Source organism: Colletes latitarsis, chromosome 2 (genome assembly GCF_051014445.1).
Source record: "Colletes latitarsis isolate SP2378_abdomen chromosome 2, iyColLati1, whole genome shotgun sequence".
Taxonomy (NCBI): Eukaryota; Metazoa; Arthropoda; class Insecta; order Hymenoptera; family Colletidae; genus Colletes; species Colletes latitarsis.
In genome coordinates this window covers 18,057,754-18,080,789 of record NC_135135.1, presented here as the reverse complement: position 1 = coordinate 18,080,789, position 23,036 = coordinate 18,057,754, and the positions used below count along the sequence as shown (strand labels likewise).

The following is a 23,036-nucleotide window of genomic DNA, read 5'->3' as shown; positions in this document are numbered from 1 at the left end:
AATAATTTAGGTGTCTAAGTCACGAGTACACTTTTATACGGATAAAAGTTTACTTGGACGACTTATCTACATGGGTGAACATTTATACATTCTGCAAAGAACAAAACTAGTTTTCTTATATACGCGCGTTCTTATGTTCACGATATGTATATCTAAGGTTTGCATATGGCACTTGTTTGTAGCGTGCAGTGTCTGGTTACTGTAACCTTGTACCGTGCAATTTATGTTTTAGATATATTTGTAAAGAAAAACTAACCACGCTGCAATGCGTACTACATACATGAAAATATTCTTTTGTTTTTTATTTTTATTTTGTTTTTGTGCTACCCATTTAAGCGCGTTCTTCCTTATATGATACTCAATTCACGACATTACTATATGTATGTACGTATGCATCAATATCATTGACCGAGTTCTCGAGTTTCGGGGGTCTCCACAACCCTTCCGAATATCACCGACAACAACAGTAAAAACCGATAATAATTATCGAATTTTTTTAACTAATGTTTTTAATATTCTAACTAAATTCATACTGGTTGAAAGATACATGATAATAAAGAGTAAAACTTTGTCTCTTTGTAATTAAAGAACAAAGGATTAAAATATTATTTTGATCTCTATTACGTTTGAACTTAAACCATTATATTTCTATTTCTTTGTCATTACATATACGTGTGAAGTATGCATGTATGCGTGATTTCCCTCTCAACTGTACTTAAGGCTTTTCCGATACTAGTTTTTGTCTTTTGTGGAAGAAGTTCAGAAACGAAAAAGAAATACAATGTCCTTTGTTCGCCGTGGCTACAGTTTCTTTCACCCTGATTTATCAGGCGCCGTGAAACTGATACTGGCGATAATTTAATAGAGAGCATCGACATAGAATTGTTTTCATCGCGAGACACGTACCTCGTTCTAACAAATACATTTTTCTCTCTTATAGGTCGAAAAATAAAAAGTCGAGTTTTATTTAATCGAATGCCCTAAAAGGCGTCGAGACGTCCAACGACAAATATTCGTTGGATGAAGTACGGTGTATCTCTTATCGCGTTATTATCGTTATTCAAGTCGAAGAGCGAAGACTTAGTGGAAAGAAAGAAAAAAGCTAATTTATAGAGTAAGTTTGTCAAGTCACGGACAAAATTAAAACGCGAGGAACCTTGAGACGATAATTTAGCATTTAATTTTTGAGAAAGGTACACCCTCTTACGGCATCCCGTCCACAGTCGCCAAAGAAGCTCCAACCAAACAGTTCACCGTTGTACATAGCTCCGGTGGGAGCAGTTTTTCACACTAGTTCGAATCAAGCGTCCAATCGTCGATCAACAACAGCAACAAACGATCGATCCAAGTGTTTTCGCCGAAAGACACAGCCACCGTTTCTACGAGTATAGATCAAGTCCGGACCACGACCCCAATTACAACGGGAGATCAAACAGTTTACCCAACGAATAAACAAAAAGAAAAAAAAGTACAGTGAAATAGGAAGAAAATAGAAGGCACGATTAGCGGTATTATCGAACGGTTGATCTGAAAGATCCAGAGAATATATCGATTAACGAGGAGCAAAGGAAGAGAAAAGCAGCGAACGATGGGTTTGCCTCGGGTCTGCAACCCCTACTGACGGTGGCGGTGGCGGTGGCGGTGGCAGGACACGACCCTTTTCGAATGAGGACACAGCAACCCACGGCGAGAGAGCAAGTACTGGTAGTAACACGGCGACTCCACGACTGGCGCCGCGTCGTCGAGCTCATTGGCTCTCTTTTCAGCCCCCCCTCTACGCCGATGGTTCGTTTCACCGACGTTTTCTGTCTTACTGTAGCGTTGCTTTTCTAACTTGGACTCGTCTGGTGTCTCGTTTCACCCTTCATCAGCTTCAAACCAGACGTTTTCGCTCTTCTTTCGCCTTTCAACGTATTGTTAGATCTGCGTCTTAAATACACGTATATACTCTTCTTCTTCGTCTCCTTCTTCGTACCCTAGGCTGATCTTTTTCCTTTCGATTTACCTAATTCTAGTCTCTTAATTTCTTCCTTTATATTTTCAATTTACGTTCTGGAAACCCGCCACTTTCTTCTTTCTCTATTCGAGCACTTTAATCTTTTCACTGGCCAGCCCTCGTTTTGTTTACTTTACCGATTGCCTCTTTCTATATTTTCGACAACCGATCCTTTTTTCCAACGGTTCCTTCTCTTTATTCTTTTCATTTTTTACCGCTTCGAACTAGCTATACGTTTAACACCTTTTGATTCTTAAAACGTTTTATTTCAATGTCTCATAATTACTTTTTACCGAATTTTCATAACCGAATTTTCATAATCGTTGCCTTCATAACCGAAGAATAACAAGCTTGAAAACTTGAAGTTTCTTGTATTGAAAATCAATGCAGCGTGAGAGGGTTGCGTTAAATTTACGGTCGGCAATATCTGTCGGACTTATCCGCACTTCCGCAGCTGCAAAAACAAAAAACAGACGAAATTCGTCTGTGCTTATCGTGCTTAAAATTAACCGGGGAAGTACTCGGAATTCGTTCTTTGATTCACACGGTGTCTTGCGGATTGTTTTACATACGAAGAACTCGAACTGATAAACTCGCCGCTTCTCTGAATCGTCGCGTCCTGTTACTCGAATTTCGCAAAGTCCCTGTATGACGTAACGCATAGAAAACACAGATGTTTTCACATTGCTCAAGTTCTAGAAATCAATTATCATTTTAGCGTCACGTGCAACGTAACCGACAAACTCTCCAAGCAGATCATGGTGCTGTACGCGGTAGGAATTATAATTTAACAAGACTTCAGTTCGTGCGACACCACCGACGAGCAGAGTTCGATAAAATGTTATCTGATTATATTTGCTACGATACGAGCAGGTATGTACATATATGTTAGCAACCTCCAAAAGATATGCCTGAAAACTGTCATGGCTGATTTACTTTCATTAGGAGTGTCAACAAAGTTACTCAAGATACAGGATGTAAACTACCCTTCGAAAATCGAAAGAGGAACCCTTCCCCATCCGTTGCATAATTGGAGACGCGACGACTGATGGTATGAAGTACGGAGTCGTCATTCGTCCGGTGGGACTCTACGTAGCAAGGCATGTCGGCAGTCTCGCGTCTATTAAGGTAACCCATAAGTGGATAATACAATTATTAATTACATAGTAAATGATATGAGATAATCGGCTGCAATCTTGTATAGTTTATCTTAAATATAGCTATGTTTCTCAAGATTCCAATCGATGAGATAACTCTTGCTAGATTTAGTTTGAATTCTCATGGCTAATAGCGCTGCAATCCTATTCGACTTGGAATCAATAATGTAGGCTTTGACACCAAAATAGCAAGAAGACGACTATAATAACCGTTTTTCAGAAGCATTGCAACCACTATATCATTTCTACACGTCGATCCCGATTTGAATGTTTAAAATAATTGACGACCGGTAAATGGAACACGTGTAGTTCCTCTAGCGCTGCAGTCATATTCTTTTCTGGATTGGTAACGTCGCATGTGGCGCGATCAATAATGGTGTAGAGATAACCTTCCGCGCCACACGATATGAAAATGCATTGGATGATAGATCTATAGATATATTATACAAGTTACAATATCAAGAAAACTCTTGAAATATGTAAAAACGAACGCGTAGAAAGTATTCGCGATTTCCTTTGAATTTTATGATAGCTTTAACTATACATAATAAAAAAGGAAACCGGTTAAAGTAAATGTTATTTGGTTCGACAAGAGGTACACATATATTGTATATGAAAAAATGTGGGTCCTGTAAAAAACAGGCGTTGCGATAGGTTGGTAAAAATGCTAAATGGTTATTTAGCCTCGCGTCTATGGAAGTTTGGTTATAGAATACACGACAAGGTCGATAGACGTGTATACGTGCCTACGGATGCGGGCCATCGAGATGACGCAATTCTCGATATGTTCACGGGACAAAGTAATCGGAAACGGTCTAGTTCTCTCGCGTTTTTGTGCGCGCGTGCATTATACATTAGAGTTCCTCCGAGTGCATTTTCAACTGGAAATATTCGAGCTGAGAGCGGTTCGGTCCTTACGAACAACTCGGATATACGCACATACATAATTTGAATAGTTTGCTAATTTTATCCAAGCGACTCGAAAAATCGAGTTGATACGGTTGGATGGCTAGTCTTGTACCGCGATATCATTCCTTTCTTAAACGCATCGATGCAGTTGCGCACGTTTTTTTTTTTTTTAAACGGACTCATGTAATTATTTAGGTACAAGTCGATGACTTGGGTTATTTCTGTGCAAAGAGGATTGCCCATGTTCCGGATCATTGCTCGTTGTTCGTGTTTCGGTTCATTGGTCACCGATCAAATTACTTTTTATTTGGTCAGTGGAGCAACGGGACAAAAATGTTGATGTTGTTAGGGTGTTCGAGTATCTCAGCGCTTCTCTGGAAAGTACTCTTCTATCTTGGCGATAATATTTGTATCGTCCAAAAGAATCCTGTGACTGGTAGTTTGTGTTTTGTCATAGGCGATCGAGTGCAACCATTAGTGTTCTTTGAGTCGTATCCTCGCGAGCAGGGTACTCTCAAGGTCACTCGAGACCAGAACTAAAAGAAATTGTCAGCAAAGGGACCGCTCTCTTACAAGTGTACGCATCGAATATCCCAGGGACTAAGGCAAGGCCTGTTAGGATCGATGAGCCCACTATCAGACCCAGGACAAAACGCTCTCCTTTCCTTTCCCCCTTTGATCTGTTATTCCTTGTATTGTTTGATGTTAATCAGTGTCTCCCGATTATCTGAAAGCTTGTTACGTTCGTCCCCTCCGTGGAGCTCGGGTTTCGACGATATTCCGGCGTGTTGTTGTTATTCCTCTCGCGTCTCCCCTGCTTCTTTGCTATTTCGTGTCGTCCGGCGTCGTCCCGTTCGGCCCCCGATCTCTTCCCTCTGTCCACAGTTGAGAGATGCGCCGCGGTCGATTTCCACTTGGTCGAGCATGTGATCGAAATTGATCTACGCGGCACAAAAGGGAAACCGACGGTCGAGACTCCGGTCAGCCCGATAGCAAAAGAGTTAATTATAAAGAGGAGGCGAGCGTCAAAATCCGATACGTCGTCGCGCCGCGCCGCGCCGGCAGCCAATGAAGCCTTATGCGTCCGCTCGATCGCGAATAGTCAGCGATTATCGGAAGAAGATCGATATAGGCCAGATAGCCAGGGAAACGTTCGATTTCATATTAAAATAGAAAGCTTGGAGTTTGTTGTTATTGCTGCACGGATTACTCACGAACGTGTGACACTGAGATACTTTCTTACCCGTGTACCTTATTACTTTTTCCCGATTAATTCGACATTTGTTAAGCACCGTGCGATAGAATTTTACAATTCTGAGGATTTCTCAATCCTTTTACTTCTAATCTGCATATCTACCATATCTACATATTTTTTTAAAGCTTTCACACAGATTTACTGTATAATATAGTTGTACAACGAAATTAACGACGAACAAATGTTTTTAAAGAAACGAAAAAATTGATAGGAAGGTTTGGGTTGTGCAGTGATCGGAGGTTGGATCGAAGCTTGAATATACCTACGAAATTTTGTATCTTTTCCTAAATTCTGGTCTCTTATGTTTTAGCGCATCTCGAAGAATTGAACGTAGATACACACGTATTATGGTCGATGGTAGTGCCAATAGAAAATTAGAATCGAGGATAGAATTTGGACTTACCGCGCTGTCCATGGTAAAACTTTGGTGCCTTCCAGGCTGATGCTTCTCAGCTCGTATTTGGATCTGTGTCGAAGGGGTGAACCCGGTGCGGTGGTCGCGTGGAGAACGTTTCTCATACTCTTGGAATTGATACCAGTTAGCGCGTGCCGTCTGCCAGACGTGCCCTCCCTGGTCGACTGATTCGTCGACCTCCTCAGCGAGTTCATCTTCGACGCCAACATTTTATCCCCGAACGATACCTCTTGCATCTTACTCGAGATTTGAATTTTCCAAGGGATCCTTTCACTCTCGAGGATAAGTCGAACACATGTTTCAAAGATTTCGTTTAAAATCGATCGATCGAAATCGAAATCGGCAACGAGCATCCGTCAAAACTGTTCTACGTTCACCGTCGCGCGTAAATTTTGTTTCTTAAGCCGTCGTAACCGGTCCACGTTCGAAAAGCGTAATCGGAAGATCGGAAACGGCGTCGTTCATCGATCGAACTCTTTCTGTTCTTCGTTTAACTTGTTTCTCCATGCCTGAATTCCAACCGTAACAAACTGTATCCGAAGTCGAAACTTGATCGTACGTTCGTCCGGCTCGCGAGCTTTTTGCCGTTGTCGGGTGGATGTACACTGAACTGTCGGATGAACCGGCAACCATAAATGACTGCGCCACCTTTCAACCCCACCATCCAGCGTTGTTCGCCACCATAACTGGACGCAACCGTCGTACCTTAACAACCCCACCATCGCGTTTCACCGATCCTCTGATCATCGGACTTTTTACCCGGCCGATAACCCTCTTTTCAACTACGTGCTCCACTGATCCGAGATCGATTCGCGCAAGTTTCGAACGCTTCGATTCCTCGGCGTGTCGCCGTCGTGGTCTTGGTTCGATTAAACGAAACCGAGCGTTCTTTTGTGCGTTCGCGTGCTGATTAAACAGGCATGGACCTCCTCATCGCTTACCAAGGCTTCGGAATTTTTTTCGCCGAGTTACACCGGTTGAAATATCGACAATTTTTCGATATACGATTCATGATTCTTCAATTTTGGTACATAGTGTACGTAGTGCCCTTAAAAAATATATAGATACCCTTGAAATATAACATGTTGTGTCCCTTCGAATGTAGTAAGATTGCTTTATTGCAGTTTTTGTAACACGAACCTCGCTAAAACCAATTAAGATTTTAAGATCGTTCGTTCTGCTAGCAGCGCCGTTAAAAATCGACTTCCCATCGAACGAATTCCACTGGCCACGTGCGTACCACAGAGGCCGCCAACTTGATAATTTTATTCACCAAGAACTTGTTGCAATCTCTTATTTCGTCCCGTCGACGATCCGTTTCTTCCATCACGTTCGTTTCCCGGAACAGAAAGTTATATCGGCACGAGAATTATGTTCACGACCGGCACTTTTGTCGGGGAGATTCGATTTTCCAAATTCTCTGTTCGGTACTGTGATTACCTTGAAACGTTAAAGTTGATAAGTTTCGGTACCGAAACATCCATCGACTTGCTTCGTTGCAGAGTTTAAGCGGTCAGCTGTCCTTGAACTCCAAACGAACGTAATTTGTAAACGGAGAACGCGTTGTATTTTAGCCGAAAGACAGTCGAGACTAAGTATACAGAAAGACGTGTTCTTTTTCACCGTGTGACTTTTATGTTAACGATAAATGTTTGAACGTTAACGCGTGTTCGATAGGTAGTCGGAGCTCCGTGGTCGAAGCGGTAACAACGAGACTACGAGAAATCGCAAATGGACGCGAACGAACAGTGAGTCGTTCGTTGAAGACTGCTCGATTCAGGGCCAAGATTGTTCCGCGATGGGTAAAAGCGCCGCGACGCGACGCGCCGCGTGGAAAAACGCATGCGTCGCGCCGATCGGAGAAACGCAGCTTCGCGAGAACTTGTTTTTCGAAAAACAACACCATCCGTGGGATCGAAGCGTTCAGGGTTGAGACTGGACCGTTTGTCGAAATTTTCTGGATCGGAATATTCGAAGCAGCCATTTTTCTTCGTTTTTTACTGTACTGTTTTTTAATTTGGGCAATTAAGTCGAATAATGTCAAAAATCGGTTGTAATTTTCAGTTCATTTTTCTACGTATATTGATTTAGGGATGTGTGAAATTGAGAAAAGCGAAAAGAAAATCCATTGTTTGTTTGACAATTTTAATAGTCTTTTTATGCATGGACCTGAACAATTACTTCGGTCTAACGTTGGAAGGAGATGCATTTTTGTTGTTGTTAGAGATCCTCTACATTTTTAAGACCTCTTCGTTAGTTTTACGCAACGGTAAAAAATATTACAGTAAAATTTAAAACGTCGGCTTGCCGCCATCTTTTGTAAAAAAAGCATACAACATTCTTGGCTTGGAAACGTTGATTGGACGGAAAATTATTCCATGGGAACGATTACTCTTTGTTAATACATTTATATATATATATATAGGATGTCCCATTTTAATCTTTCCACACGGTTAGTTGCGAAACTATTGATCAGTTAAACGAGTGTTTCGGACTAAAGCCAATCTATTTCCAGTAGAACACCTCATGGTCAGCCTAATTATTTTAGGTGTAGCTATTTTACAAATTTTTATCTCTGATGCTAGAGTTTTTCAAGTACCTACCCATTTGTTGAATAAACATTATAAATTAATTTGTACCATTAAGTGATACTTGACGTTGAACGAATAAAAGCTTGTACCCGAATAACTGTTTAAATCGAGGAAATAAATTTTTATTTGCCATATACAGGGTGTTCGGCCACCCCTGGGAAAAATTTTAATGGGAGATTCTAGAGGCCAAAATAAGACGAAAATCAAGAATACCAATTTGTTGATGGTGGCTTCGTTAAGAAGTTATTAACAATTAAATTAAAAAATTTCAAATCGTTCTAAAAAAATTATTTCCGATTGCAAGGGTCGATTATAATCATTTTTGATGAATAGATATACCCCGGAAATCCTACCCAGTTTGGAGAAAAAAATTCGAGAAGATGTGAAATTTTTCAACAAAATAAAAAAATTTTAAATCGTTCTAAAAAAATTATTTTTGATTGCAGGGACCAATTATAATAATTTTTGGTTAATAGACATACCCCCGAAATCTTACCCACTTTCGAGAAAAAAATTCAGTATTGGCGGAACTTTAAATATTAATAACTTCTTAACGAAGCCACCATCAACAAATTGGTATTCTTGATTTTCGTCTTATTTTGGCCTCTAGAATCTCCCATTAAAATTTTTCCCAGGGATGGCCGAACACCCTGTATACAAACGTAGCGAATTTAGTTTAAAACGTTTATATAAATGACAAACTGTTTCGTAGAGTTCGTGGGAAGATTCAAATAGGATACATTTCAAATCGTAGGCTCACAATCACAAATAAAACAGTTTTGAGTGATTTCGGCATAACTCGAACTACGATTTGTTCAGTTATCGATATCAACGATCCAAGCTATACGTAGGACGTGTAATAAAAAGAAAATATGTGACTTTTAGCGAGTGTCTTTAAACTTGAAAGAAACATTCGCGAAATGTTGCCGATTTCGAGTCAAGTTTAAGGGGTGAAACCAGCAGCTAAAAAAAGGAAGTCAATTTGTAGTATACCTGTGGTACGATTCACGTGTATTATTATTATTATTATTATTATTTACTATATGTACATTTTACAAATTGATTCAAACCCATTTTACATTAATTCCACAAAAGTAATTGTAGATATATCGCGCTGATCGTAATGCATTTACGATACATTTACTTTATTATAAAAGTCGAATTTCGCGAAGATTGGTTATCAGTCTTGGAGATCGTTATAATTACTCGTTTCGCGTTTTCTTATTCAAATTCAATTGCAAAGAATATCATTTTCGAATAAAATAGAAACTTTTACAAACCAATTATAAATACAGCATAAAAATATCTCACTGTCTCGTCTTTATAAAAATTCCAAGAGTAAAAAGTCGTATAAGTGTTCGTTTGATTTTCTTATTAATCTTGCGTACACGCTAGTTGCATATACCTTCAACGATAATTTCCAAGATAGCATTAGAGGATTGAAACTTTGAAGGGTAGTTTTACCCCTTAAACTTGAGTTTACGCAGTTAGAAAAGAATACGTGTTTCTTATTCTTGGCTGCTCCGGTAAAAGTGGAAAGTTTCATCGACGTTGGTATCGAACGGTTCGCGGACGTTTCTCGTTTAAAAGAACGAAAAGCGCCTTCGATTCGTTGTACATTGTACGTCGATTGGATTTTGACCGTCGATAACCGAAGGAACATACACTTGTTCGGTATATTTGTTTCTAAAGTTGTGTTATTTGTGGCTCAGGAAGTTGTTACGAGCACGCGTTGCGAGATATCCTGTGTATAAGTAGATGGTTGCGAACAAACTAGTTATTCGCGTGCACGTCGCGCTGCGCTGGTCGATATCTCTCCGGACCAGCACACACACTCTGCATATAGGATACATTTAACTCTGAGAAGATTAACGTACGTCTTGAAGAAGGGAGTCAATCCTATTTAGCTATTGTTTGAAGCGTATAACCCAGCACCGTATGTTTCGTTACGTATTTAAATAGACTATTATCGCAGGCAGCGGTACTACCGACCGAATATTTAACACTTTCGTTAACTCGGTTTACCTTTGTTATTCCCATTGTTTTCTAGTTCAAATAGTCAAGAAGCTCGCTGTTGCCTCTGGGAAGATAATCAGTATAAAGACAGAAGCAGCAGACGATCGTCTAGAAGAATAAGGGTATTATTTACGCAGGGTGTAATAAGGCCAGGATAGATAATGATTATTATTCTGTTCCTCTTTTTCCGTGTATTACTGCGGATGGTTTTCTTTTCGAACTACATACTGTTACGAAGTTCCTTTTCCGTTGGATGTTGCAGTAATTTAAGCAGAAATAATAGAAGGTTGCGATGTAGGATTGTTGCAGTTAATTGGAAGAAATTGTAGCTTTTGTTGGATCTCTTGGATGGATCATGCTTGTGCGTCAACTTTTCTCTGTGGAGATCTGCTGGTTCGTTTCGCTTTGTTTGTTTATTAACCGAGCTTATATCCGAGAGAATTGCGTGTCTATCGTGGATCGAGTAAAAAGAATTGATAATGAGGAGAAATTGAAACTCGAAAACAACGCGGAATGAAAGAATCGTGGTAAGGTTGGTAGCGAACGTGTTAAATACCGCTCCAAAAAGTCATGGTGAATGGACGTTCGGCCATTCGTCGATCGTTAGGAAAAATAATTTGTTGCGTGGTTAATTGTAAATATTACCCTTTAACTTGCTTGGAGCGAATTATTAATTTATGGTTAATTCGATACTTTTTGCTATAATCTACAGTCCCACTCGTTCGTTAAAGTCGCGAATACCTGTTATCGAACACGACTTTCTTCTATTATATTTCGAGTGGCGAGTGTAGAGAATGGCTATCGTTTTTCAACGCATCGACTGCCGTGTGTTAGTGTCGATTAATGTCTTCCAAACATTAAGCTTTGTTATTGGCTGGAACGAAACGATGAAATTACTAACGTTAATCGCTAGTTGTCGGATACGTCCGTAAACATTTCTGTTCGTCGGCGTACTCGAGAAAAACTATCCCTCGTATGGCATCGTCGAAAGCAACCGTTTTTAATCGCGGCTTGGAACGTATAAAATATGGCGGTCGACGCGTTGAGTCGTATAAAAATATTCGTTGGACGTTTGTAGAGACGCTGCTTCCAGCGAAAAGGCAGACTTTCGTTCTTTTGGTCTGCCGGGCGCGAGGAAGAAAAAGGCAGTGAACGTTAACGAATTGTTCTTGTAACCAGGCAGTGAGACAGTTGGCCATCGAACTGGTGTTTTAGATAACAACTTGGTTAAAAAAAAAAAAATAGAAAAAAAAGAAAAGGTATATAGGTATGAAGCGAATACAGAAGAGAGATTAAAGAATAAATATGCTTGTCGGAATGTAGCTATCGAAAGCGACTCGTGTTCTGGCTCGATCGTGGTATCAACGAAACGAGAAGAGCGTAATGAAAAGACACTTGTGAAGAAAATTGGCAGCTCAGATTTGCATCTCTGGCTCAGAATCGTCGTGGAACCAGTTGGTGGTTCTTTGACTCTCGGACACGCGTACGCTGGTCAGCTCTCTTTCCATGTAGCGACTCGATCTGGTCGCCGAGGAGCCTGGTCCAACCGGCGGTTGTCTTCGATCCTCGAACGAAGCGACAACCTCCAAACGATCGTTTCTTCGTACGACTCTGGGCGTAGTTTCGACGGAACTGGTCCCCTGTTCCGCGTCCTCCGCCGCCCACGGTGGAAGGTCGAGCATCCCCGACGGTATACCCCAGTGTTCGGTGAACTCCGAACCGCTTCTGGCTAAGCTAGGCTGACTGAGAGACCTGACCAACGAGTCGGCACCCTCGAACGAGCTCAAACTCGTCAGGTCGTCGCGGTCCACTCTGACGAAATCTCTGACCGTCATCTCGGACATCGACCTGACGTCCACTTCGCTGCTACCGCCTGCGCCTCTGTGACTCGAGCCTAATCTACGCAATCGGCTCGGTTGACCCATCGCCGTGGCCGACTGCGAGATCTGCAACCGGTGACCCTGGCTACGAGCAGAGCTACCTCCGTCGCTCTCGTACTCGTACAGAGTCGGCAGCGACGATCTCCTGGACCTGGTGTCCCATTCAGACGATTTCGACCTCTTGTATCTCTGTCCGTGATTCTTTCCATGATTGGAAGATGACGTGGATCCGGCTTGCGTCGAATGGGGCCCCAGGATTCGAATGATCACGTCCCATTTCGCCGGTGGGAAGAGATTGGTGTATCTGGCGTCTTTGCGTATCAGCTCGTAGTCCTCTTTGACGACAGCTTCGGTCAACAGCGTCCTCAAGGTGCTGTCCGTCGTAATGATCTCCCGCCATCTGGCGCGTTCGTGTTCGGTCAGTTCGGTGGTGTAACGCGGATCCAAGACGCGGGACAGCCTGGTGAACCAGTCGGCGTCGGTCTCGTCGATCGAACGACGCGACGACGGAGCCAGTCTGCAAGGTATCTCGGCGCGAGCCGTGTACGTTGGCTCGATGTTGATGTCGGGCTCCTCGTCCAGCGGCGCGTCGACGTCCGCTTGGATTCCGTTCGTTTCGTTCGTGATAGTTAGATTGGAAGTGGAACTGATGTCGGAGAAGTTCTCCCACTCCGGCGGGGGTGGCGGCAGATTCTCTTGCGGATAGTTCCTGATGGTAACGTCCCATTTCGGGTCGGGCGGCGGTTGTGGTCTGGTTCTGTATTCGGTCACCTGGCGACGATGACGCTCCACGTCCTCGATCGTCTTCTTCTCCGTCACCGTTTTCAAGAACACGTCGTCTACTTCGTGTGTCGTGATCTCTGGACGCCTTGGGGCGACCACCTGAGGCTCGACCAGCGGTTCCGTCGCCTCTTCGCGGAACAGCCGATGTTCGCGGTGTTGTATAGCCGTGTGGGTCGTCGTGGCTGTTGGAACGATAGGCGGGGGCGGTGGCGGCGTCGGCGCGAGGATACTGGCCACTTTGTACTTGGCGTGAGTGTGGTCGGTCACTTCGGTGAGGGAACGCGTCTCCGTTAATTCGGTGTTCAGGGAAGTCAAGGATCTCGGTCTGCGTATCTCGTGGTGTTGAAGAAGAGGCGGTTGTTCGACCGGGGAACCCGCAGGAGAGGGAATTCGTTCTTGTACGAGGCTAGTGCTGGTCGTGGTCGTCTCTCTTTCTGCCTGTTTCCTCAGAATCCTCGAGTAAACGGGCGGCGTTTGCTGGCGGGATATCGTCGAACCGGAAGAGGCTCCTCCCGGTGGTGGTCCATGATGATCCGGAACGTAAGAGAAGGTCGTCATTCTACCGGCTGGACTTTCCAGACCGCGAGTAAGGCTGGACTCTTCCTTCTCTAGGATCGTGGTCAGGTTTCTTTCCAAGGCAACGCTTGCCACGTCGGATTCCGACAAGAGAGACAGAGGGCTAGGCGGGGGCGGCGGAGCTCTTTTCACTCGCATTTGCACGTCGAACTTTGGCTCGAGCGGCATGGCCATCATGTGTCGTGGTATCGCGGTTCTCGAAGCGTTCGCCGCTGTCATGGACGACGTTTCTACTTCGGCGGCCACCGTCTCCGAATACAGGGAACTGTTGGTGCGTATTTCTTGTCGTTGATGAGTTTCGTGGTGAATGAATGCCTTGTTGTCGTACGAGCCGGCCGAAGAGACTGGTAGCGAAGGTTCTTCGTCCACCTGTGAACAAACATTCCAAATTAATCACTCAAATAATTACCCACCATTACTAGCCAGTGTAGTTCATCAGCAAGTGAGCTCACCTCTGAACTTTCGCTTGGGTAATCGCTAGGCAAGGAGTGATCGATCATCAGATTGGCGTCGCTGCCCGTAGTAGACGGAGGTGCGTGAAGAAGCGCGTGAGCCCTAGGTATTTTCAGACCCTCGAACATGGTGATGTTGCTCAGAGACGATGTGGAGAGTTTGGTTATCTCGGAGCCAGAGCTACTGCCGAATGGATGCCGGTGGATGACGCGAACGTTTCTACGTTTCAAGCACATGTACGAGCAGCCCAGACCCAGCAGGAGCAACGACAGAAAGAGGATCGCGCAGATGATCAGCAAAATCTGAAATCCTTTTAGGGGTGGTTCGGCCAACGGAGCGGGCGTCGCGGTAGCCAACCTGTAGGTACACGACAAATAAGTTTTTTAGCTGTATTAAAAGATAAGCTACAGTTGTTTTTTGTTGCATACTTACACGCTAGCAGGAGGCGCGGGTGCTGCTTGCACCACTGGAGGAGGATATCTGCAGACTATCGTAATAACTTCGTCGCCGTCCATTTCGAGGCCCGGATGAAAACGAACTACAACATTATTGGTGAAAACGCGTTGAGGATCCTGCCTCGTGCCACATCCTGCAACATTAACAAAACACAGTGTTGTAGGTTTGCTTCTATCGAACAAGTCAATGGAACCGGACTCCGTAAATCTCGAGCAAGAATATTTTACGTACCTTTTAGAGGTAGTTCCAACTTAGCACTGGTCGCTCCGCGTCCTTTGAATATGCAGGCGCTGTTACGATCGAAATCTGCGTAGGCGACACCATAAAACGGTTCCTCGAACTTCAGCTCGACGTGCATGCTACCCTGGCTGCAGTTCAGGTACGCCTTCGTGCGATTCAGAAATATCATCGACGAGATGTCGTCCAGTTTGGTCACCTTCCCGTCGAGGACCGTACTCGGTGGTAAACCGGGCTGATACTCGATGCTGTTACCGTGCGACGCATAATTGCTCTGCGACAGCACCAACGGAAGTGCTGTGCAGAGCACGGCCAGCAACTTGGACAGCATCTGACGATAAGAAAGGTAGAATGAGGTATTCGTTCCATATGGGATACAAGGATTTCGTTTCCACGTTTTCATTCCTCGAAAGCTTTTGTGGTAAAGTAGTAGTATAAAAATTGTTTCATTTTGTAAGCCGACAGAGGTAAAAAATTTGGTGTCTCGTACACCATAAGTGTGAAGATTGGTCGCGACTATACTGTACTTCCAGTAATTGCCAGACGGATCGTTTGTACTGCACGTGTTCGCGTTCGCTTGAATATTTTAGACACTATCTTTGTAGAGCTTAAAATTTAGTTATTAAGCCACATACGTACAGTCATGGCTCGCTGAACTGCACGTGCATAATCGACCAACTTCCCTTTCCTACCTCTGACGTCACTGGAATTTCAATCGATCTCCCTACAATACCGGAACTGACATTAGCAAACTTTAATTGTGCTCGTATCTCGACAAACGAAGCCTCGTATCGCTGAATGGTAAAGAGCTTTTCGTTTTTAAACACGGTACATATTTGGTTTTGCAACGCGGATCTACGTGGATACGGTTTGTGGGTGGTTGGACGTTTCGAGCATTAAATATTTGATACGTTCTAAAGCGATACCCGGGAAAGTTGTTTCCCATCGACGTAGCTAGCTTCGGTTGTAACCGATGATAACGTTGACGGTATTATTTTGAAAGGCGTGAGTTCGAACTGCTTTGTTCCTGTGCCCGGATCGAAACTGCACAAAACTAGCGTGCAAGGTAAGAACGGCAGGCACAACCGGACCTGGAGCAATAACTGGAACGACGGAGACTGTTCTCCGATGTGTTGTGTCTCTCTTGGATACGTAAATAGCCGTGGCGAATAGCAAACTTGAACGTCGGATCGGATTGTAATGTTTGCGGGTGGAATTCTCATTGTCAGTCGACGTTCACCGTTCACGGCTTCCGAGCAACGCCGAGCATAGTTGCTGGACGTAATTTCTATTACGTTGCTAGTTCCTACGCCAATGTTTGGTAAAAAGAGACGGTATTTGTCACGTAAGATAATAATAATTAACCCGGATCACGCAATCGATGTAGAAGTACAGAATTTCTGACGTGTTAAAGAAAATTATTGTTTTTATCGGGATTGAAATCCAACTCCTAGATCCGATTACAGCGGTTAAGTGGATGTATATCGATAGGCGAAAATGCAATTTCCATATGAAACAGACCGTGCGTTGCTTACAACCGTTGTTTGCATTGTCTTTGATTATTTAAAAATGCACAGATAGTTGATAACGTGCGTATAAATAGCCGTTGATATAATTAAGCAGGGACATGGCGACGTTGCCAATGAATGCATAGGCGTACGATTTACTATTGTCGTCGCTTCCGAATTCATTTCCTGCATGCGATTCGTCGATACGATCGGCTGAATCGAGAGGGAAACTTGGAAAAAACGTTTATCAAATATCTTCTTACGTGTCCAAAATTTTCAATTAGAACTCGAACTGAGAAATTCCTAACCTGGGTCGAAAATTGTAACAAGAGTATGTCTCTATACTCCCGTGTCTGATGGATCGGTCGTTAGTTCCGTTTAAAGTTGTTAGGATGTAATAGAACGTTGCTGCCAAGAATTGCGTGCAACCTCGTCCACTACGAAATTCTATCGCATCTCTGTCGTATTCGTGGAATACTAATGCGCGAAAATCCCAGGAAATTTCAGCCAATGTCGTCTCGCATTCTTTGAATCCTATTTACGGTACATCTGCACGGAGTCACGACATGTCAGTTATCGAACCAATATGTTGCCCTCGAGACGTTGCAACACTGGTTTAGTTTGATAAAACGCTTCTGGTCCTTCTTCTAGTCTCTTGACTAATGTTGGTAGATGTAAATCTAATATCTAGCCTCGTAGGAATATCGTTGTGAACTACTGGTTTCACAGTTCCCTACAGTACGACGGGTCGACCAGAACAGGCCGTTCGGTATTTGCACCGCGTCTACGTTATGCTTTGACACGTACTATGAGACAAAGATTTTGTCTCATGAATACCAGAGCAATGTTCCCAGTTTGTTCGTTAAACAGGGAACAGTGGTTTACTAAAGTCAAGTACGTCTAACAAGTGGTTAATGGTAGGTGTTCGTTATCGTTCTGTAAACGTAAACCTATCGCTCCAAGAACCACAGAGCATCGTTAAAGGATGAAATTTCTTGTTCCGCGTTAGGTTCCAGCAGAGGTCAGACGACAGAGACGATGACAGCAGCGGGTTGATAGTTGGTGACTTATCCGAAAGCCTCTGCTCGTTGCGTAGCGTGATACCTGGAGGACCGCGAAGGAAAGTTCTGGCACGCTTCGATGCACTCGCACCGTTAGATGCCGAGGTAATGTTCGTTCGCTCTACACAGAACCAGTAACGAACCAGTATCTACGTTTTAGCTATTCGCTTGACCTTCTCCAGTTGCGATACCATCGAAAAGGCATTTATTTATGGGATTCGTCGTCGTCGTCGTTCGTTGGACGAGATTAAGAAGATATTCGCGTCGAACGCTTTCGAACGATCGTAGTTTCGTTCGGTTGAAAACAAACACGAAAACTGGAATTTAATCGCAAGGCCGATAAAAGTCACAAAATTCGAATCCGCCGAAGGATTTTCGACGAGTATGGTGGGTGATTTTATCTCGATCCGACTTGGAGAACGAACGTAATAGAATGTGTACAGCAAGTGTGACCGACATACTGATATAACTAGCGATCGATGGAATCGTTAAACGATTAAACAACAATTAAAAAAAATAAGAATCATGCTATTCCGTGCGGCAAAGTGTTTGGATAAGTTTCGTTCAACTTACATTGATCGTTGAAACGTTTCAGATCTCTTCCCCTTGTCCCTCGATTCTCGTCTGCTATAACAATCGCATGCCGGCGATCTGTAAATTACAAGAAAGCAGTTTAATTAGCATTAAGCGTGGATTTTCGAATTAGCCTGATCGCTTCTTATTCTCTTTTTATTCGCAAATCGTTAGATAACTTAGCGATACAAAGAATGGACGCTGTATGTATCGACCTCGACTGTTTCCTGTCACGCATACACGCGTACGCTCTCTTCTCGCAAAGGCCTCGACCGATTCTTTCGAATTCTATATTATATTAATTACCTTTTGTCTAGAAACGATGGACAGTGTCCTAAACAAATAATAATTTACTTCTAAAGATTTAAATCTCTTCTCTAAATAGAACAACATAATATTTGTTGGTCGATTTCATCTTTTTCTTTTTTTCTGTACGTTCAAGATTGCATAATTACTTTCATTCCTGGTTTCGGGATTTTTTCTCGAGATGAAAACACGAGAATATTGTTTAAAATATTGCGAAGCTTTCGGCGGAAATTTAAACGTTAGGAATGTTACTCGGAGATCCTTGAAAATAAAGTTTCATTCGAACGGTAGGAATATAGAGAAGATTTCGCTAAAGTGAAATTCGTGTTGAAACTCTGAACAAAAATACCCACGAACGAACGAACGATTTGGACAAGTTTTCCGAGATCTTGAACTCGTCACCGAGACTTTCGCGATTCTTAAAATGTCAAAGGCGTCAGGTTCGTTCGTTTTTGAAACTTTCAAGGCCTCGAATTACCTATAGATAGTACTGTTCTTACACAGAAATGGTAACGTTGCAAGGTTCACGGTTTAAAGAAACGATGGTATGCAATGGAAAATTGGACGGTTCTTAAAAATTTGAAACGTATGACAATCGAGCAAAGAAACAAATTCTCTAGACAGCGAAGGTAATGACCTCTTCTCCTTCATCGTTCTGCCTTCACTTTCTGCGTACTTTCGAATCATTAACGTCTTTCTTACATAATAATGTAAAACGTTACACGATGGAACGAGGTTTTAAAAGCAGAATTTCAGCTCCACTTTTGTTTTTACAAGTTTATATTTACCGAAAATCCGTGCATCTTCTATGTGTTAGAATGTAACCAAGACTTTACGCGTCTTGTGGTAACTAAAAGATTTTTATTGTCCTGGTTCGATCGGTTGACTTCACCTTTGGCTTACTTTTAACGTCGACGGTCGAGCAAATCGTAAAACCGCAATATCACTGTCTATTGCCTGCAGTCAAACCTTTAATCGGTATAAGAAACTAGTGAAAAAAGTGTGTAAGAAACATAAATTTCTGTTTTTAGAAATATCAAAGAAGGAAGAGACTGTGATGTGCAATTGACCGGCAACCGATCGTTTGTTGCAAATTGTTTCAATGTCATTTTCGATAATTTGTTGGTAAAAACGAAATTTTAAACGTTGCCAAGAAATTCTGATTTTCATTTGGTTTTTTTTTTGTTTAGAAAGAATCCCGAAATTCCACTGTGTCTTGGAGCCCATGAAGGTACTTGGATATAACGCGCCCCTGAAGAGAGAGGCGTCGCGTCGAGCAGGTACTAAATAGCACACAACTGAAAGAAATAATCATGTTGTCGATCACGTTCCAAGCCTCCAAATCAGCTTAACGCATCGGTTATACATGTATTTTTCGTGTAGGAGCTGCGTACGTGTTCGTAATTCGCAATTCGCAATTCAACGTGGAATGTCATGTTACGAGACTGCTCCCACACGATTGTTTCTCTTCGGTGCTAGAGGTCGGTGCATCTTGTCCTTGGTATAAATTCTATACCGATGTAAACGACAGATTTCGTCGTGATTTCGTCGAACAAAGTGGGTGAACATTAGAATTTATAAAATGAAATATTTGTTTCTCAAGCGTGCACGCTTAGATCTAACGTTATAATTAAATTCGTATCGCTAGTATCGGTAGAACGCTCCGTAGATCATTTACACCTGACGTTGAATATGTTACTGTAATGGGGCCACCGCCGGCAACCAGTGTAAATCTAAGTTCATTCGCGATTTAAACATCTTAGATGAGCTGCACTTATTCATTTACCGTGTTAATAATTTTATTTTGTTTGGTTTGTCGCTAATACAGAAAGAGCTTTTGTCATGAACCGGTAAAGCAGGGGATTCTGATCTACGCGTAAGAGAGGAAGTACCGTCGAAGAAAATATCGATTCGATGGAAAAACAAACGCGGCGAGCGTGACAAGAGTGACGTTAACACGCAGCACGCTGGTTGAAAGTCTAGAAGACAAGCATCGAGCCTTTAAAGTCGAACCAGTACCAGTACCAGTACCAGTAAGTATACGAACGAGACAACGTCGTCAGATTGCGCAAACACTTTACTTTCACTGGCCACGCACACGCGAAACTCTGGCTCGTGCATGCGGCTGTGCCCTTGCACGCCAAACCCCGCTTAATGTGTACTATAAACCCAAGCAACCAATTTCCAAATACAAATCAATGGCCATTCGACCGACAATTTCTAACCACTCGATCAGCGAGTTTCATTGCGAACGTTCGACGAACGCGTTTAATGAACGCGATCCATGAGCGTAGATGCACACGTTCAGACTGTAAAAAGGTGGATATACAGCTCGTTGTTTCTTACGTAAAAGTATATAACTGTTTCCGCTGAGAGATCATTAATTTAGTTCGCTTTTAAAGACCAGTCTAAGGTTTTACTAATTTCGTACAAGCATTACGAAATTTAGGTATGCGCATACTATTAATGTACTGTTTAATTGCACCGCAATTAAAGATGGAAGAATCAAATAACGTACCGAACGATATAGTCAGTGGAGTGCGAAATCTTGTAATTACTTTCAGCAGCACAGTTCCAAACGGTAGTGCCTGCTCGAAGCTTTTTCGAAGATTTGTCGGTCATGGTTTTACTTTGCGTGTTTCGGTGATGTTTGCGATGGATGTTGCGCGGATAAACTTTTACCATGTGGAAAGAACACCGAACGGAACAGTAATTAAGAGGAAGAGTCGAGCGTTTATCCATTATGAAACTCTGGCGCTCGTGTTTCAAGATCAAATGTTTGCACAGTTAAACGTTGACTGTCGGTATTTTTTACCTAGTAAAATTTCATACAAATATGCGTATATTTGCTATAAATGGCTGGGTACCGTCGTCGTTCCCCTGAACTCGAAAGAGAAAATTACGTAGAACTGGCAAGTTGGGGCGAAAAAGCTGTTACGTACCGTTGCACGAAACTTTTCGCGTACTTTGACCAGATGCATGCGCGCGAAAGATGCTCGAGGCGAGGTAAGGCGAGGCGTTGCTCGAAGCATTCAAAATATGCCCTAAACTTGTTCCTCGGAACTCTCGTTTATGGAGTAGACAGACAGCAAGTTGCACGACTTGGATTCCAACAAGATCGCTTAAGATCGCTGTCACGGCTGTACACACGCACGCAGATGTGCGTTGTTCGATTCACCGTGGTCACGGCTTTTGACCATTGCTCGTTGTTGACGTTACTCGGCCGTTTCTTTTATTAACGATCCTCGAGGTGATGTATTATCGTCCTCTTTTCCTCGCGAATGCGTTTCTACCATTGCTCGTATAGTAGAATAATGTTGTTAGAGGTAACGGTCGAGTACACAAAGTACATATTTCGTTGCTTTCGGTTGGGAAAAGAAATCGTAGCGATAATTGTGTAAGTAAAATGGAACGAAGCTGGTAAAACGCTTTCCTACGAACGACAATAATGTACCGTTCGTCTATATGTAGGTACGACGAAAATTGTAAAACGGTAAAACGAACGACGAGACAACGAGTGCCTGTAAAAGAACTCCTTGTTTATCCTTGGAGCGATCGTTGGTATAGAAAAATGTAACCAGTTATCGTGTAAAATTTACTGAAAAGGCATAGGCGCGGGACCTCGAGCAACGAGTATCCCACTGTTTACCGGGCGTTACGATTCGTCTCGCGAAGTGTATAATCGAAGTCGAAGAGCACGATCATCGAGAAACGAAGCCCTTGAATATTCGGTAAAGTCGAAGAAAGCTGGAAGAAATATCAACGGGCCGTCCCGAGAAGCGTTAGCATTGGATGCACGTTGCGATACGGCCTCTGTTTCCATCTCTAGTTGCAGCTAGAATTGAGCAAGCGACCGTGCCTTGTACCAATGACGTCATCCCCGGCGGATCCAAGATGGCGATCGCGTGTTCGCCAGGCAAAATCGGCTGGCAGCGGCGAGCAGGACCGGTTTTCGACGGGGGGCGGGACTCGGAGCCGGGTCGTTTATCCGCGCGGTTTCGTCGTTTTGCGGCCGAAATGTAGAAGCTGTGAAATCCCAGGGACCTCCCTTCGTCTCGTGTTCCGTATAATAGCCGTACACGTAGGGATTATTCACCGATTCGGTCGCAAAGTAAGTAAAGCCCAGTGGCGTAGCCACTTTCGATCCTTTTGCGTGGTTCCTCCGTACCGACGAGTGAAAGTAATTAATGTTGATACGTAATCCGAGTACTTTCACGGACGGCTCCGATCGCGCGTTACGAAAAATCCCGTTTGACGCGGGACAGGCGTAACGAGCGTAAATTTTTGCCAAGAGAACGACGAATTGAAAAGCAAGTCGCCCCAGCCACGCACCCGAGCGGACAATAGAAAAAGTGCTGGTAGCACGCGGACTCGTGGATATCGTTGGTACGCCTCGAGGAATGTTCGGCCAACATTCGCGAACCGAGTGGGTGTTTCCCCGCAATGCCGTCATCCACGCAGATCACCGAGTATTTTTATAGCGATCAACGGAATCGATTCGCGTCTCACGCCCATATCGCTCGGACCGAACCTTTCGTCTTTGTGTTCGATGCTTCTGTACGTCTGCTAACCGAGCGTGGAATTGGGCGAACAACGATGGACGCGCTACGTAACGAAAAGCGAAGTTGATCTTGTATAATAGCGGCGAGTCCAGCGATCGACACGCGAGGAAAAAAGGTAGTTTGGTCCTACCTTGTCCGGGTAGCTAGCACGCAGCTAACAGTGCGAGGAATACGGTCTCGAGGCACTCGAGGTTCTCGGAGCCGACGCGACGGTACGCTCCTGATTCCCAACTTGCACGCGCAGGTAAATATCATCCAACGCGATCGCGCGGCCGCGACTGAACTCACTTTCCAGAGGCGGC

At 43.4% G+C, this 23,036-nt stretch overlaps 2 protein-coding genes and 1 long non-coding RNA gene across 5 annotated transcripts in view; 1 reads left to right on the top strand and 2 right to left on the bottom strand.

The window, feature by feature from the left end:
- Positions 1–7,460, bottom strand: part of LOC143351648 (GTPase-activating Rap/Ran-GAP domain-like protein 3) — a 17,079-nt gene extending 9,619 nt beyond the window's left edge. Inside the window, exon 1 of one of the 2 annotated variants that reach the window (XM_076783435.1) lies at positions 5,721–7,460. In XM_076783435.1, the coding sequence (XP_076639550.1) occupies positions 5,721–6,085 (365 nt within the window). In that variant the 5' untranslated portion in view covers positions 6,086–7,460. The remainder of the gene's footprint in view (positions 1–5,720) is intronic. The other variant, XM_076783434.1, reaches the window with a different exon arrangement.
- Positions 1,654–21,914, top strand: LOC143351651 (uncharacterized). 2 transcript variants are annotated; one of them, XR_013081789.1, is made up of 6 exons: positions 1,654–1,785; positions 2,715–2,869; positions 2,942–3,124; positions 17,242–17,398; positions 19,363–19,452; positions 19,556–21,914. It is a non-coding gene; the product is annotated as an uncharacterized LOC143351651 (long non-coding RNA). The 2 variants fall into 2 exon arrangements; XR_013081790.1 differs by having other exon boundaries at positions 19,363–21,914.
- Positions 7,867–23,036, bottom strand: Pot (zona pellucida domain protein papillote). The gene is made up of 7 exons (XM_076783437.1): positions 22,865–23,036; positions 17,867–17,944; positions 15,364–15,448; positions 14,719–15,055; positions 14,464–14,620; positions 14,031–14,388; positions 7,867–13,947 (listed from the first exon to the last, which is right to left on the bottom strand). Exons 3-7 carry the CDS (start codon positions 15,367–15,369, stop codon positions 11,755–11,757), a joined length of 3,051 nt encoding a protein of 1,016 aa, XP_076639552.1. The 5' UTR covers positions 15,370–15,448; positions 17,867–17,944; positions 22,865–23,036; the 3' UTR covers positions 7,867–11,754.

What these genes read in the sequence shown, in the direction of transcription:
- Pot (XM_076783437.1), bottom strand. An exon ending in GTTGGAACTACCTCTAAAAG is followed by an intron (nt 14,621 to 14,718) that starts GTACGTAAAATA and finishes TTAATGTTGCAG; the next exon opens with GATGTGGCACGAGGCAGGAT. An exon ending in CCCGCGCCTCCTGCTAGCGT is followed by an intron (nt 14,389 to 14,463) that starts GTAAGTATGCAA and finishes GTGTACCTACAG; the next exon opens with GTTGGCTACCGCGACGCCCG.